This window comes from Schistocerca cancellata, chromosome 1 (genome assembly GCF_023864275.1).
Source record: "Schistocerca cancellata isolate TAMUIC-IGC-003103 chromosome 1, iqSchCanc2.1, whole genome shotgun sequence".
Taxonomy (NCBI): Eukaryota; Metazoa; Arthropoda; class Insecta; order Orthoptera; family Acrididae; genus Schistocerca; species Schistocerca cancellata.
Genome location: NC_064626.1, coordinates 659,310,785 through 659,327,999, shown reverse-complemented (window position 1 = coordinate 659,327,999; position 17,215 = coordinate 659,310,785). Strand labels below are relative to the sequence as shown.

The 17,215-nt window shown below is 43.5% G+C and overlaps 1 protein-coding gene across 1 annotated transcript in view; it reads right to left on the bottom strand.

The window, feature by feature from the left end:
• The window catches only part of LOC126183626 (sodium/calcium exchanger 1-like), a 195,865-nt gene that overhangs the window by 99,499 nt on the left and 79,151 nt on the right, over positions 1–17,215 (bottom strand). The window contains exon 4 of the mRNA XM_049925748.1: positions 4,030–4,152. Within this exon, the coding sequence (XP_049781705.1) occupies positions 4,030–4,152 (123 nt within the window). The remainder of the gene's footprint in view (positions 1–4,029; positions 4,153–17,215) is intronic.

Here is a 17,215-nt window from a genome sequence, read left to right as displayed (position 1 = left end):
GTGCACACACTTTAATCTTTCCCAACCTATCCATCTCTCCTCCCAAGGAAAAAGCTATTAATCCCATAGCTAGGATAGCTAAACAATAGCATAGCATGTGTATGTTTATTTTTGTCTATCAGAGATACTGAAATTTTGCTTCCTGAAGGCAAGGACGCCTACTGGTCAGCAAATCTGTCTCATAATTTTATAATTATTTGATTATTTTTTGCCACAAAAACAATGTTTAATTTCTCTCAAGATATTTGTAGTCATGCTTAATTAACAAAGCAAAATGGCCAGTTACAAATAATGTGCAGAAGAATGTAGTAAATTATGGACATACACAACTAAAACAAAAATGATGAAAACTTGGTAAGACAAAGAACTGCAAAAAGTATTAGTAAGATGAAACAGGAGGGTTTAGGTAGCACAATAACTAACAACAGAGAAAATTGTCCATGCATTCACAAGATTTTTTTGAAAGCTAGTGCAGTTCAAGAGATAAATAAGAAATACAGCTAGTTCATAATGAAAATAATGATATTCTGACAATTATATCAGATGAGGTGTATGACATTCTGGTGATAATGCCAGATGAGCTACGAAAAAGGGAAAGGTGCCTGTAGATGAGAGTGTTTCAATAGAAATTATTAAAGCTAGAGGGGTACTTGTAAAATTGTTCACAGTATGTCTGTGAAGACGTACAATTCCCAAAACTGCAACTATGCTACAGCTGTTTTACTTTTCTGTGATATAGGAGAAATCATTAAAATTATCACTAACGATACAGACAATCATAATCATGGGTATAGGACCAAGTTGGCTTTATAAGTGGTAAAGCACAATCAACCAAGAACAATGAATGTATATTACCAGTTTACATGAAGTTAATAGGTTCCGAGAAAGCTTTTGACTTGGTTTCAATGAAATATGAGAAGTAGGGCATTGATTAATTAATTCAATCTTCATGTCCTGCAAACCTCATCAGGTGGGAGAAGCCTCACTGTCTTGTCACATCAGGTATGGTTCACATTAACTCAGTGCTACTCTCACCCTGTACAGCGGTTGTGCACAAAAACATAAGCAGTTCATTCTCTCACTATGCTGCTTGTCATCACAAAACTGACTAAAATACCATAAGTCAAATCAGTTGTTGCTGCAGTGAGACTGGTGGTATGATGTGATTTTCTTTCCATGTAGCATCGTGGAGCTTTTGATATAATGCTATTGCTTACTTTTGGAAATAAAAGCATGGAAGTTATCTCACAAAATACATGTTAGCATTTACAGTAGCTACATTTCAAAAACTTGCTCCATTAATACTCCTAGAAGGTAAGCTAATGCAGTTATTTTCTAAAAATTCCATTAAAATTTTGAAGTGAAAAAAAAGAAAAAAATTGTGAATACAAAGTGGTAATTAATGTTACTGTAAAGCCCCAGAATAATTTTCACAAGAGAAATTGGCATTCTAAAAATAAGATTTAAGAAAGGCTGTTTACTGTTAAATATATATACTTTTATATAAGTTTATACTTTTATATAAGTTTACCAACAGTGTGTCCTGGAAAAGAACGAGTATTTTAAAAACTGTGTAGCTCAGATATCTATGCTTCAATTGAAATGAACCACTCAAAATTTTTGGAGACTAATTGGCTTTTGATCCATTGTTATACTTAAAAGGAAATCACAGATTCACAGCATCCAACATAATATATTATAACAAGTTTCAACACTGGAACTATTGGAACTGGTAGAAGCAGTAGAAGGATTTCTATTTCCATATTTACTTGTTGTATTCAGAGGGTTGAAACTTTTAATTCTTTTTTTACTGGGTTTCACTGTGCATCAGTGTCATTTTGTAACACCCAAGAACAGAGAATAGGTAAGATAAGGCAAAGTTTCACATTGTGGCCCTAGACATGCCAGTTCGGCCTTACTAACTGCTGTGTCATCTCTGCCAATGGTGTCAACAGGTGCAATGTGGAGGGGTATGTGGTCAGCACACAGCTATCTCAGTCATCACATGATTTTTTGTTCTTGGAACTACAATTAACAGATAAAGTAGCTCCTCTGTTTGCCTCATGAGGGTGAGTGATCCCTGTACCAATCCTTCCAACAAGCAAAAATCCCTAGCAGTGTAGAGTGTAGAAGCTGGGTCCACAACATGGCAATCAGCATCACTGACCACTCAGTTGTGGAAGCAGACAACAACAGATAACACCAAAGAATACTATTTTTTTGTTCAGAATAAAAGGAATCAAAATTAAAGTTTGGTACCTCATCAACAACAAGGATCTTAGAAACAGAGCTCAAGTGAGGATAGAAAAAGCATGGGGAAGGAACAGTGTGTGTCTTCAGCAATTACTACATGTCTCAATCAATGTAGGGAAATCCTCCACCACACACTGTCAGGTGACTTGCTGAGTATTGATGCAATAGTAGATGCTGATTTTCTTTCTTTCTTTCTTTCTTTCTTATATTTGTTAACAAGTACAACAAGAATCAGGCTGCAGATTATCTGAGCAGTCAACATCAAATATCACCTCTGCAATGAAAATGTGAAATATCATTGTTCAGTACTTACAATATGTTTGGAAATGTATGTGCCTAGCAAGATTATGATGAACAGAAAAGACAACATGCGACTCAGTAGTTACAGATTTGTGAAAGACATAGAAAGGTTCAAAGAGAATGTGGATGTTTTGTCACAAGTTGTTTAGCAAGAGCCAAAACACAACATTTATGTTTAATAAAATCCGATGGCAGTCACTACAAGAGAGGCATTGTGCCTTACAGAAAAGCTTACTGTTAAAATTTAAAAGTTGTATGTTTCAAAGAAAATTAAGAAATATATTACTGTTTGCATCTAAATATAACAAAATGACTATGATGGAAAAATCCTACCAGTTAGAGCCTGTATGAAGAATTACTGAGATTACTTGTGCTTCCTACAGACCATTTGTGAATGAAACAGGAAACAGGGATATCACAGAAGTATCTAAAGTACCCTTTGTTGCACTCTATAAGTGGCATGTGGGATACAGACACATATGGAGAAGCAACCAACCAAAGGATGGTGAAAACATGAATGCAGAGACTTCCACATCACCACACAACCCAAATATGGTTCCATATGACAACTTTCTCCTACAAAAACACCAATGAAATTATTTATGGCTATTGTATTGAGTTCACAGCACCATTTGTGTAAGAGCTGTCATCAAACAATTTTCCAAATGATACACATTTGTACACATTTGAATTGTTGTGCCAGTACTTGCAGCTTAAAAGAAAGCTATGTTTTGAAAATGTTGTAAGTATTAGGAAAGGAGGAAAATGCATTACTACTCTCCTGATTTCCAGAGTGACTCCCATATACATTCTAGAGAACATAATGCCTGAAAATGATTAAATGTATCATTAATAGAAAACATTGTAAATCAGACAAAGTATATTGCATGTGCATTTACAAATACAGCCAATAACTTGTGCCATAGAATGGACTCAGCTCAAAAAATTTTCTTAAAACAAGGTAAATCATGTTAACTGCTGAATTTTCCAGCACTGCACTTCTATTTCCCCATTCCAGCATTAGGAAACTAGAAAAAAACATTATAGCTAAAATGCAATGTAGAAACAAAAATACAAACCAAAATTCAAGTACTATAAGGACACAAAATTAATTATTTGAATGACAGCAGTAATAAAAATATTCAAGTGAGCTGTGTTATTATTACTAGCATTAACAACACTGTTAAATAATTGTAATTAATAACAATGACAAGACAAATAATGTCTAATAACACTGTTACTGCCAGTAATTAATAATCTTTCATCAAATCATGTTAAAAACCTGATTGGGTCAAAATATTGTCTAGTTATTTGGATGCATAGAATTTTGCTACTTATTTTCTTCATTTGAAATTTCGTTCTTATTATAAGTTGAACTTCATAATTCAGATATTAACTGAAAAAAACCTGTTAAATGCTTTGTCTTAAAAATATTGACACCAAGACGAAATACTTGGAGAAATGGGGAGGATTTACCTGTTGGTGGAACAAAGGCGAATAATAGCTTCCAGAAGAGAGTGAGGAAGTGCATAATGTAATCTCCACATGATGGCAGTTTTTCATCATCTTCATCTCCTTCACCTCCTCCACCATCATCCCCTACAAAAGAGGAAAATTGTGTAGAGAGCAGGGCACAGACATGGTAACATATCATTAAGTTTCCTCATGTTGTGATTAAAACTGTATGTTTAACTACAATATACTATTATATTAACACATGTCATTGTCTTTCATCAATAAACTAACTAACTGATAGTGCAGAAAGTACAAGATGTTGGTGTAGTAGATGCTGTGATGCAACATGGAGTAGTATGTAATAGCAAAGTAACAACAGAACAACAGTCTGTGCGAGTGCTGATCGGTAGCCTGTTTTAACTTTACACTCTTATCCCCCCCCCCCCCCCCCCCCCCACACACACACACACAGGTGAGAGTACTAAGATCCTGGTGGTTTACTGCCAAGTCATTCATAACAAAGTACCAGAGTTTGAAGTTCACATAATACTAGGTACAGAAAATTAACGGAAATAGACAGCAGGCCACAGCTGTCAGAGACAGGAACGCAGCAAATCATCAAGTCATCGACAGAATATAGATGTAGCTTCTGATATGCCCCTGGGAAGTGTATTGGGGTCCTTGCGGTTCGTATTGTATATTAATGAGCTTCCAGACAATAGTAGTAACCTCAGCCTTTTCACAGCTGTCTGCCTGGAAGAAGTTGCTCAAATATTTAGTCCAATCTTGATAAGATTTCAAAGATTTCAAAGTGGTGCCAAGATTATCACCTTCCTTTAAATGTTCAGAAATGTACAATGGTCACTTAATGAAACAAAAAAAAAAACTGGTATCCTATGACTATTACATCAGTGAGCCACAGCTGAAATCGGTCATTTCATACAAATACCTGGGTGTAACAATTTGCAGTGATATGAAAGGGAACGATCACGTAAGCTGAGTAGCAGGTGAAGCAAATGGGAGACTGCAATTCTTTGGTAGAATACTAAAGTCCGATTCACGAACGATAGCAATTCACTCAAGTCAATGCACGGAAGGCGACTGCATTATTGTCGGTTCCAAGCAACAGTTGTGGTACGTGCATACAACATGACTTCCGCTTGAAGAAAGCGTGTATCTTGCAAATTATGTATCTCGCCTGCTTATGTACAATTTGTCGTTTACCACCATCATTGCGATTTTTTTTGTTTTTTTGTTTTTTGTGGTTTTAGGGCGCACAACTACAATGGTCATTAGCGCCCAGACTAAGTTAGGAATGCACTGCGAGGCACAAGGTTAAAACAGCAACTAAAAGGGACAACAATATATAAGACATATTAACAGGCATAGGATTAAAAAAAAAACCAGCATAATCAAATGTCCTTAGACAGGTTTGTCAAGTGGATAAAACGAAAAACGCGAGCAGTCATCCGCTAAAATGGCATCCAGAGTACATGACAGGCCAAGATCAACGCGCGGTGTATTAAAATTCAGACAGGATGTTAAAATGTGGCGTACCGTCAGCAATTGCCCACACGGACAGAACGGCGCCGGCGCAGCCGTCAGCAGATGGCGATGGCTGAACCAGCGGTGTCCAATTCGTAATCGGGCCAAAACGACCTCCTCCCGCCGAGAAGGGCGTGAAGAGGTCGTCCAAGCCATGGGAAGAGGTTTCAAGGCCCGAAGCTTGTTGTCCGTAAGTGTAGCCCCATCGATACCACAGCGATAAAATGCGCTGACAAATGACCCTGCTACAATCAGATGAAGGGACACAACAAGAAGCTGTCCGAGGCTGGAGAACCGCAGCCTTGACTGCGGCATCTGTAGCTTCGTTCCCAGGGATACCGACATGGCCAGGAACCCACATAAAGGTAAGCGGAGAACCGTCGTCCGCCAGCTGCTGAAGAGAGCGTTGGATCCGGTGCACGAAAGGGTGAACCGGATACGGATCACTGAGGCTCTGGATGGCGTTCAGGGAATCAGAGCAGATGAAAAGCAGAATGTCGGTGGCGGCAGATGTAAAGAACAGCCGGGTGGAGGGTAAATAGCTCAGCTGTGAAGACCGAACAATGGCCATGGAGCCGGTATTTGAAACTGTGTGCCCCGACAATAAAAGAACACCCGACACCGTCATTGGTCTTAGAGCCCTTTGTATAAATGAAGATCATATTAATGAACTTCGAAAGAAGTTCGACAAACCGGGAGCGGTATACTGAAGCTGGGGTGACCTCCTTTGGGGGCGAGCTGAGGTCAAGGTGAACGCGATCCTGAGCCTGGAGCCAAGGTGGCGTTTGGCTCTCGCCCACTCGAAAGGTTGCAGGGAGCGAAAAATCAAGATGCTGAAGGAGGCGACGAAAGCGAACTCCAGGGGGTAGCAGGGCAGATACATACAACCCGTATTGACGGTCGAGAGAGTCGTCAAAAAAGGAACGATAAGACAGGTGGTCGGGCATTGACAATAGCCGACAGGCATACCGACAAAGCAGTATATCGCGCTGGTAGGTTAGTGGCAATTCACCGGCTTCAGCATGAAGACTCTCGACGGGACTAGTATAGAACGCTCCGATTGCAAGACGTAAACCCCGATGTTGTATAGAGTTGAGGCGGCGTAAGATGGACGGCCGTGCAGAGGAGTATACGAAGCTCCCATAATCCAGCTTTGAGCGGACGATCGACCGATATAGGCGAAGTAGGACGGTTCGATCCGCTCCCCACGACATACCGTTGAGAACACGGAGGACATTTAGAGAACGGCTACAACGGGCAGCCAAATATGACACATGTGGAGACCAGCTAAGTTTCCTGTCAAATGTAAGACCTAAAAATTTTGTCGTCTCCACGAATGGGAGAGCAACGGGACCGAGTCGTAAGGACGGTGGGAGAAACTCTTTGTAGCGCCAGAAGTTAATACAGACCGTCTTCTCTGCAGAAAAACGGAAGCCATTGGCGACACTCCAGGAGTAAAGACGGTCAAGACAACGCTGAAGACAGCGCTCCAGGAAACATGTACGCTGCGCGCTGCAATAGATGGTAAAATCATCCACGAAAAGGGAGCCAGATACATCAGCTGGGAGGCAATCCATTATTGGACTGATCGCTATGGCGAAGAGAGCGACGCTCAAAACTGAGCCCTGTGGCACCCCATTCTCCTGGCGAAAGGCATCAAGCAGGACAGAACCCACACGTACCCTGAACTGTCGATCCATTAAAAAGGCACGAATAAAATGAGGGAGGCGACCGCGAAGGTCCCATATATGCATGGTGCGGAGAATGCCCGCCCTCCAACAGGTGTCGTAAGCCTTCTCCAAATCAAAGAACACAGCCGTGGTCGGACGCTTCCGCAAGAAGTTATTCATAATGAAGGTCGACAAGGTAACCAGATGGTCAACAGCAGAGCGGTGCCTACGAAATCCACATCGTACATTGGTAAGTAGGCGTCGAGATTCGATCAGCCAAACCAAACGAGAGTTAACCATTCGTTCCATCACCTTACAGACAGAGCTGGTAAGGGAGATCGGTCGATAACTGGAAGGCAAGTGCTTGTCCTTTCCCGGCTTAGGAATCGGGACAACAATAGATTCGCGCCAGCATGTGGGAACATGACCCTCAATCCAGATGCGATTATAAGTACGAAGAAGAAAACCTTTACCCGCAGGAGAAAGGTTCTTCAGCATCTGAATATGAATAGAATCAGGCCCTGGAGCGGAGGACCGTGACCGGGCAAGTTCATTTTCGAGTTCCCGCATGATGAATGGGGCATTATAACTTTCACGATTCGAGGAACGGAAGTTAGATGGTCTCGACTCCTCTGCCTGTTTTCGGGGGAGGAAGGCAGGGTGGTAATGAGCGGAGCTCGAAACCTCTGCGAAAAAGCGGCCGAAGGCATTGGAGACATCCTCAGGGGCCACAAGGACGTCATTCGCGACCGTCAAGCCAGAAACTGGTGAGTGGACCATAGTGCCAGATAGCCGGCGCAGGCTACCCCAGACAACAGAAGAAGGAGTAAAACTGTTGAAGGTGCTTGTGAAAGCAGCCCAGCTGGCTTTCTTGCTTTTTTTAATAACACGACGACACTGCGCACGTAATCGTTTATAATCGATACAATTCGCCATCGTAGGGTGGCGTTTAAAGGTGCGTAAAGCACGTCGACGAGCACGTAAAGCGTCTCTACATGCTGCGGTCCACCAGGGGACCGGTACGCGACGTGGAGAAGAAGTAGTGTGAGGGATGGAATGTTCAGCAGCAGTGAGAATGACTTCCGTGAGGTGTGCGACCTGACTATCGCAGCTTGCGAAGGTTTGATCCTGTAAGGTCGCCCTGGAAGAGAAGAACCCCCAGTCTGCTTTGGGGATGTTCCAACGAGTTGAGCACGGAGAGGGGGTATGATGCAGGAGATGGATAACACAAGGAAAGTGGTCGCTTCAATACGTATCAGAAAGTGCGTATCACTCAAACCGGCGTGCAAGTTGGGTAGTACATATAGAGAGGTCTAAATGGGAATAGGTGTGAGTTGTGCCCGAAAGAGAAGTAGGGGCGCCAGTATTGAGGCAGACAAGATTGAGGTGGTTGAAAAGGTCTGCTAACAGGGAGCCTCTTGGGCAGGATGCTGGAGAGCCCCAAAGGGGATGGTGGGCATTGAAGTCTCCAGTCAACAAAAATGATGCAGGTAGCTGAGCAATAAATTGCATCATGTCTGCCCTGGTAACGGCAGACGACGATGGAGTGTAAACGGTACAAATGGAAAATGTAAAAGTGGGGAGAGTAATTCGGACGGCAACTGCCTGCAGGTCGGTGTCCAATGTGATGGGATCGTAGTAAATATCATCCCGGACCAGCAACATAACCCCTCCATGAGCCGGAATATCTGCCACAGGGGGTAGGTCATAACGCACAGAGGCATAGTGTGCCAAGTCAATTTGATCGCATGGGCGTAGCTTCGTTTCCTGGCGAGCTACGACTAGCGGACAGTGCAAGCGTAGCAGCAACTTTAAGTCCTCTCGGTTGGAGCGAATGCCGCGAATATTCCAATGAAGAAGTGCCATCGTGAGAAGAAGAAGAAAAAGGAGAAACAAGAAGTGGTCACCTCGAAGGCCGCTGAGGGCCTGGCTTCGAGCGAGCACTGCCGCCGCTACCAATAGGCGGAGAGTCATCGTCCATTTGTTCAATAGGTTCGTCAGCCATCTTGTTAAGATGGCCGGGAGGGTGAGCTTCCTCCGCCGGTGAACGGCCAGATGTTCGGCTACCAGCGGTGCCGCCAGGCGAAACGGATGACGGCCTGGGGCGACAACCGCTGGGTGGCGCAGGAGAAGAAACGCGCCGTGGCGGAGAAGGAGAACTTTGCTTCCTATGAGCCTTCTTGGAAGCTCGGTTATTGGAAGTACTGGTCGATGGCTGGGAGTTCGAGGTACGTAGGAAGTCTGCACGGGACGGTTCCTTCTTGAAGGCCCATGCATCTGACTTCTGGGTCTTAGTCTTGGCAGAAGCTGATGAAGGTGCTTGTGTCTTAGGGGTGACGGGAGGAAGAGGAGACGTTGACCGGGCGATCTTAGCACTGGCCGAACGGACGACCGTAGTGTTAAAGGTCAGATCACATTTCTGCGTCGACACCTCCCTGGTAGTCCGAGGAGAGGCGAGGACAGTACTGTATTTCCCCGCTGGGAGCAGCGTGGGCTTCCTACTAGCAAATAGCTTGCGAGCAGCCGAGGTGGACACTTTCTCTTTGACCCGAATTTCCTGTATACAGCGTTCATCCTTGTAGATGGGACAGTCGCGGGAAGACGCTGCATGGTCACCCTGACAGTTCACGCAACGAGGAGACGGAGGTGGACAGTCACCCTCATGGGCGCGCCTGCCACAAGTGGCACATTTAGCAACATTAGAACAAGACTGGCGAGTGTGATTAAAACGCTGACACTGGTAGCAGCGCGTAGGTGTCGGGACATAGGGGCGAACAGAAATAACCTCATAGCCCGCTTTGATGCGTGACGGCAGCTGAACACTATCAAAGGTCAAGAAAAGTGTCCGGGTCGGTACAAGGTCATTGTTGACCTTTTTCATGACCCTATGGACAGCCGTCACGCCCTGCTCAGCGAGGAAAGACTGAATCTCCTCGTCAGTCAATCCGTCGAGTGATCTAGTATATACCACACCACCCGACGAATTCAAAGTGCGGTGAGTCCCCACCTGGACAGGGAACGTGTACAGGAGTGTGGCACGAAGCAGTTTTTGTGCCTGAAAGGCGCTCTGAGTTTCTAACAACAAGGTACCGTTACGCATCCTGGTACAAGACTTGACAGATCCGGCTATGGCATCTACTCCCTTCTGAATAACGAAAGGGTTGACAGATGAAAAATCCTTACCGTCCTCAGATCTAGAAACGACGAGGAACTTTGGGGCAGGCGGTAGTACTTTCGTCACTGGTGGCTGGTCAAGTTTCCGTTTTTGGGCAGAAGTCGAGGGAGAAGAAGAAGAGAAATCCATTGCGGAGGAATCCCCCATGATTGCCAGCGTCTCCGATGGCGCGCTCCTTCCTTGTGGGGACCCTCTCAGAGGGTACTCCCGCCTTAGGTGAATGTTTACAACTCAGGTCACACCTCCCGAGAAACGGACGGAGGGACCAATCGGCATGGTCGGAAGGTGTCAGCTCAGGCAATCACCCCTTCCTGGGCCTGGCCTTTACCAGGGGGTACGTGCGTGCCTTACTTGTCTACCCAGGGCGGGGAATTACGCGTAACCCCGACACCGGCTACGCGTACGAACGCGTGGGTCGGCCTTCAGGCCGCACAGGGAGGAAAGAAGAATAGAAAAAAAAGGGAGAGAGGGAGAGAAAGGACAGACTGTCTCAAGCGCCGAGTCGGAGACCAGAAGGTGGACAAAAAGGCAAGGAGAAGAAAGCAAGGAGAAGAAGGCAAGGAGTAGAAGGCAAGGAGTAGAAGGCAAGGAGAAGAAGGCAGTGAGAGGGAGAAGGACATAGAAAGGAACCAAACAAAGGAAGGAAGAAACGAGAATAAGCGAAAAACCAAAATGACCACAAACATAAGTCGTGAAAGCGTCCGTCTCCGGACACAGGCCCAAACTACCCCCTTGAGGGCGAGGGACTCCTTTTAGTCACCTCTTACGACAGGCAGGAATACCTCGGGCCTATTCTAACCCCCGGACCCGCAGTTGTTATCGCGATAACAACTCACAACAAACCGAATGAAAATGCTCGCTACAATCAGTGTTTAACGCTCGCAATGGCTACGAGATTCACAGCAAAAAGCCCAGAATTCCACTGAACGCTCATTGTCTGTCGAAGAGTGCGTGAAGTAGGTGCGCAGAGCAAGTCTAAACTCGACCGTCATCGTTCGTGACTCCAGTTGTAGGGCAGTGCTGTCATTCTAAAAATAAATTTAAGCGATGAATCTAGGAATATTGCAGCTAACTCACAGACTTCAGTGACGCAACGAGACGCAACTTTTGTCACGCCACATGAAATTGAAATTCATTGTACTTTGTTACGCCACTTTCATTCCACTACTGCTGCCTGGTGGCTGTATTTTGAAAAACGAGCATTCTGGGACATTTATTGTGGAGTGATCGCTGCTGTACTCCATTCGATTTCAGTAATGTATGTTTTAATTTTATTATTGAAAAGTCAAAACAGTGGTCAGCAGGTATACTTTCGCAGCTTCTGGAACAAGAACAGTCTATGTTTAATTTTCTGTGGGAAAGTGATGTGTGTATTGGCAAACCAATGATGTATGCCACAATCTTCAAAGGTTTTTGGATGAATAAATAAATAAACTTAATACGTGACGAAAAAAAACGAGTCATATAAACTAGTGATTTGTGAGGTCGAGCACTGAACAAATTTTTGGTTATGTGCGGGAAATAGTCCTGAGTTTGATAAGGCAGCTATTAAACTAAAAAACGAATACAATAAGATTCAAAATCTTGAAAGAGTGGCGTGTCTGCAGATGATATTTACATGCCAGCTGTTGGTTCGTTTGCTATAGCAGACATCATTTTCGTCTTCGAGTGTTATTTCTGATACGTTTTTGGTCGCTGATAAATCATGTGCGGAATTTATTTCCATGTCCAATATCTGGGTTTCATCTTCCTTGTATGTAACTCTTGTCACCGTTCTAATGCTGTAACATACACTATATCATTGACACCCGCCCAAATGATTTTAGATGAGGCCATGTTGAAAGCTGTGCAGATACGTAGAATTTGTGGCGTCCCGATTGAACGTTAGGTCTCGGTGACTCTACAGCTGTAGCATCACATTAGTTACATATATGAACCCAGCTTTATGTGAGATTATGCACTGAGCTAACAAAAGTCATAGGATATCTCCTAATATCGTTTCGGACATCCTTTTCCCAATGTAATGCAGCATTAACGTGCCATGGACGCAATAAGTCGTCGGAAGTCCCCTGCTATGCTGCCTCTATAGCTATCTACAATTGCGAAAGTATTGCCGGTGCAGGATTTTGTACATGAACTGACCTATCAATTATGTCCGAAGGGACTCCTGTCAGGCAATCTGAGTAGCAAAATCATTCGCTCGAATTGTCCAGAATATTCGTCAAACCAGTCGAAAACAATTGCAGCCCAGTGACTTCGTTGTTTGGGAGCAACAAGTCCATGAATGCAAATGGTCTCCAGATAGCCGAACTTAATCACTTCCAGTCAATGATCGGTTTAGTTGGACCAGAGGACCCAGTCCATTCCATGTAAACACATCCCACGCCATTATGCAGCCACCACCAGCTTGCACAGTACCTTGTTGACAACTTGGTATCGAGGCTGCATCACACTCGAACCCTACCGCCAGCTCTTACCAACTGAAATCGGATTCATCTGATTAGGCCACAGTTTTCCAGGCGTCTAGGTCCAACCGATGTAGTCACGAGCCCGGGAGAGGTGGTGTAGGCGATATCATGCTGTTCACAAAGACATCCGCGTCGGTTGTCTGTTGCCATAGCTCATTAATGCAAAATTTCGTCGCATTGTCCCAACGGATACGTTCAAAAATGGGTCTAAGCAATATGGGACTTAACATCTGAGGTCATCGGTCTCCTAGACTTAGAACTACTTAAACCTAATAGCCTAAGCACATCACACATATCCATGGTTCAAATGGCTCTGAGCACTATAGGACTTAACATCTGAGATCATCAGTCCCCTGGAACTTAGAACTACTTAAACCTAACTAACCTAAGGACATTTCACACATCCATGCCCGAGGCAGGATTCGAACCTACGACCATAGCGGTAGCGCGGTTCCAGACTGAAGCGCCTAGAACCGCTCGGTCACAACGGCCAGCCACACTGCTATTATTTCACGCGGTGTTGCTGGTCTGTTAGCACTGAGATCTCTACGCAGACTTATGTACGAGGCGGAACTATGGGCCTCATGGAGAAAAGGGTGACCCGGCTGAGTCACGCAATTTGACTCTTAGTCTGATCACGAGGTGTGGCCATTAATTGCACGCGTTGATCACGTAGGCTGACATGAGGATCAATGAACTATACTTGACGGGATGTATCTGGAACATCTTAGGTGATTAGAAAGTTGGTAGACAGGAATAAAATTAAATACTTAGCTTTAATTGAGCATAGATCTTGACTTTGTACAATAATATTTACAAGTGCAGTTATAGACTGAACTGCGAATACTTCTTTACAAAAAAATGTTCAAATGTGTGTGAAATCTTATGGGACTTAACTGCTAAGGTCATCAGTCCCTAAGCTCACACACTACTTAACCTAAATTATCCTAAGGAAAAAAACACACACCCATGCCCGAGGGAGGACTCGAACCTCCTCCGGGATCAGCCGCACAGTCCATGACTGCAGGCCCCTAGACCGCTCAGCTAATCCCGCGCGGCTACTTCTTCACAATTCTAATTGCTTCACACACATAGATCAATTGTCAATGCATAAACTGTATGTGGCGCCTGACTAGGTCGTGGCTACTGACTTAGCTGAAGGCTATGCTAACTAGCGTCTCTGCAAATGAGATCTCTGAAGTCGGCTGTAGAACTGGCCAGTGCACTAGCTTGTCTCGTAAGACCAGCCGAGTGGCGGCGCTCGGTCTGCTGGCGTCGACAGTGGCGACTCGCGGGTCCGATGTGTACTGAGGGACCGCGGCCGATTTGAAGCCTACAACCTAGCAAGTGTGGTGCCTTGCGGTGACACCACACAGACACCGTTGCTCTCGGTCGTTAAGTGAAGACCGTCGGGCGCTGCGTTGTCCGTGATGACAGGTACTCTCAGCACACTCTTGACACTGTGGATCTCGGAATATTGAAAGGAAGAGAATGTCTCATGCGTCTAGCTCCACCTACCATTCCGCGTTCAAAATCTGTTAATTCCCATCGTGTGGCCACAATCACGTCGTAAACTTTTTCACATGAATCACTTAAATGCAAATGATAGTTCTGCCAATGCACTACCCTTTTATACCCTGTGTACGCGATACTACCATCAGCTGTATAAGTGTGTATAGCTATCCCATGTCTTTGTCGCCTCAGTGTAAATTTTTATACAGAATTTTATTTTTTAGTATTTTACATGGAGTAAGACTGGCTATCGATGGTAGATCAATTACAGCAGATCATGTAACATCTACCTTCTGAAAGTATAGGTGAAGCATGTAGCTAACCAACAACAATAGGCTATACAATGTGTGTGTGAACTCTTATGGGACTTAACTGCTAAGGTCATCAGTCCCTAAGCTTACACACTACTTAACGTAAATTTTCCTAAGGACAAACACACACACCTATACCCGAGGGAGGACTCGAACCTCCGCCGGGACCAGCCTCACAGTCCATGACTGCATCGCCCCAGACCGCTCGGCTAATCCCGCGTGGCAATGGGCTATAGAGAAGTGGTGTTAGAGTTGCGTGCATTCATAGTACTACATTGTGAATCATGGTGCTGTGTAGTCATGGAAAAAGGCTGGGCCACCACAAAGTTTCAGTTGATTTACGAATATGGCATAAGAGAATAAGATGGGAAATGAGTCACACGTGATCTAGAATTTAGTGTTAACAGTTTTAGTTAGTCACAAAACGGACAGCTGTTTGGCTCTCTAGTTTTGCTATCCTACAAGCTGGATACCTCGCGGCAGAATATTCTGCCGAACACTGTCATGTAAGCCACAGCGAGTCCGCGGAGGTCAGGAGTGGACAATTGAGCGAATTCGTGTCAATTTGGGCATCGTCATTCATGAGCGAAGAGTGTGATTGATTGACTGGCTTGATTATTTGATTTATTGCGAACTGCGATCACTTTCACTAATTATTATGTGAGGTTACGACTGAAAATAGTTTATTATTTGCAATATAATGTGCGAAAAAGTTCATTTGCAAATTTTTGCTACAAACAGAAACAATAATAAGTTTCTGTTTGTTTGTTGTATTGAGTTCAGATTTCTCACGAGGGAGAAGAAAAAAAGGCAGGTATGTAGTAAATCCTTAGCTTTCTTTTATTCTTTGAATTGTTTTATTACACTGATGAGAAAGTTGTTTGTCATTACATATGGTGATTAACATGATTAAAGTGGGTTACTCGGCTGAAATGAACTTGTGCAGATGTTTCTGTGAAAAGTAGCTATAAAAACCGTTTAAACTAATGGAGAGTACCTAGCCTATTTTTACCACTATGATGTCCATAGATATGGTGATTAAAATTATTTAAGTGGGGTACTTGGCTTGAATGAAATTGTGCGGATGTTTTTGTGAAAAGTAGTTATAAGAAAACCTTTTAAACTAATGGAGGGTACCTAGCCTATTTTTACTTCCAGTTTTTTTTGTGTAACAGGTACTTCAGCTTCCGCATGAAAAAAAAAAATCATTTGGAAACGAAATATCCAGATAAATTTCAAGCCATTAGTAAAGGTACAGCCGCTGCCGTGCCTACACCGTCTTTAGCCATCACCTATAAAAGTACTTCATCAACATCGATAGAAAAGCAATTGACTATGACAGAATCGTTTCGTAGGAAACTGCTTTGGGATGTAAACCTCACAAAATAAAAAAAAATCATTATTTAGTAGCAAAAATGATTACACCAGACAACGAGGCATTATCTACAGTAGAAAGGATTGGATTTACAAGACTTTCAGAACAAGCTTTACCCCGCTATAAAATACCATGCAGTACATACTTTTCTCAAAAATTGTTCCTGACAGACAGAATTTATGTAAAATCAAAAGAAATATTACAGATGCTTCCGTCTTTTCAGTAATTTAGGATACATGGATATGTTTGCATAACAAAGTTCATAGCTAATCGGTTCTCTTCTGAATTTTAGCTGGAACACGGAGTTATTGCTATTAAGCCTTTTATACAGCAGTGAGGGGAATGAATACTATCGCAGTTGTACTGAACAAAGCAAAATACATTTACTCATTAATTACAGTGGCGTCAGCATGGTGAAAAGTGACCGAGTGACTGAGTGTGATTCTGCTGAATGTTTTACCTATTCAGTTTAGAGGGTTTAACTGTGTCATTGAAGATATGGCAGGAATGATCGCTACTGGCGGACGTCTCGTAACATATTTCACTTATTCTAGCGTAGCTCAAGAAAAGCTGTTGGCGATTCAAAACGGGAGCATCGGTTGGTGCAAGATATCAGCACAAGGTGGATTGTCTTCCTTTTCTGTGGTAGGGTACCTGTTGAAACAGACGAGCTATGCAGCTGTATTGAGCTGATCACGATATCCTTTCTATAAGGGGCAGTCAAATGAAGAAGAGACAGTTGGAAAACCTAAGTAAACTGTTTATTATTTCATAAGTAATCGCCATAAGTTAATACATTAATCTCACTGTGAGACAATATGGTCAATGCCTTCCTGGAAAAATATTTGCGGTTGTCTATAGAACCATGATTACTCTACAATTCACATTTAAGTGCTTGGCAGAGGGTTCATCGAACCACAATCATACTATCTCTCTACCATTCCACTCCCGAACAGCGCGCGGGAAAAACGAACACCTGAACCTTTTTGTTCGAGCTCTGATTTCTCTTATTTTATTTTGATGATCATTCCTACCTATGCAGGTTGGGCTCAACAAAATATTTTCGCATCCGGAAGAGAAAGTTGGTGACTGAAATTTCGTAAACAGATCTCGCCGCGACGAAAAACGTCTTTGCTTTAATGACTTCCATC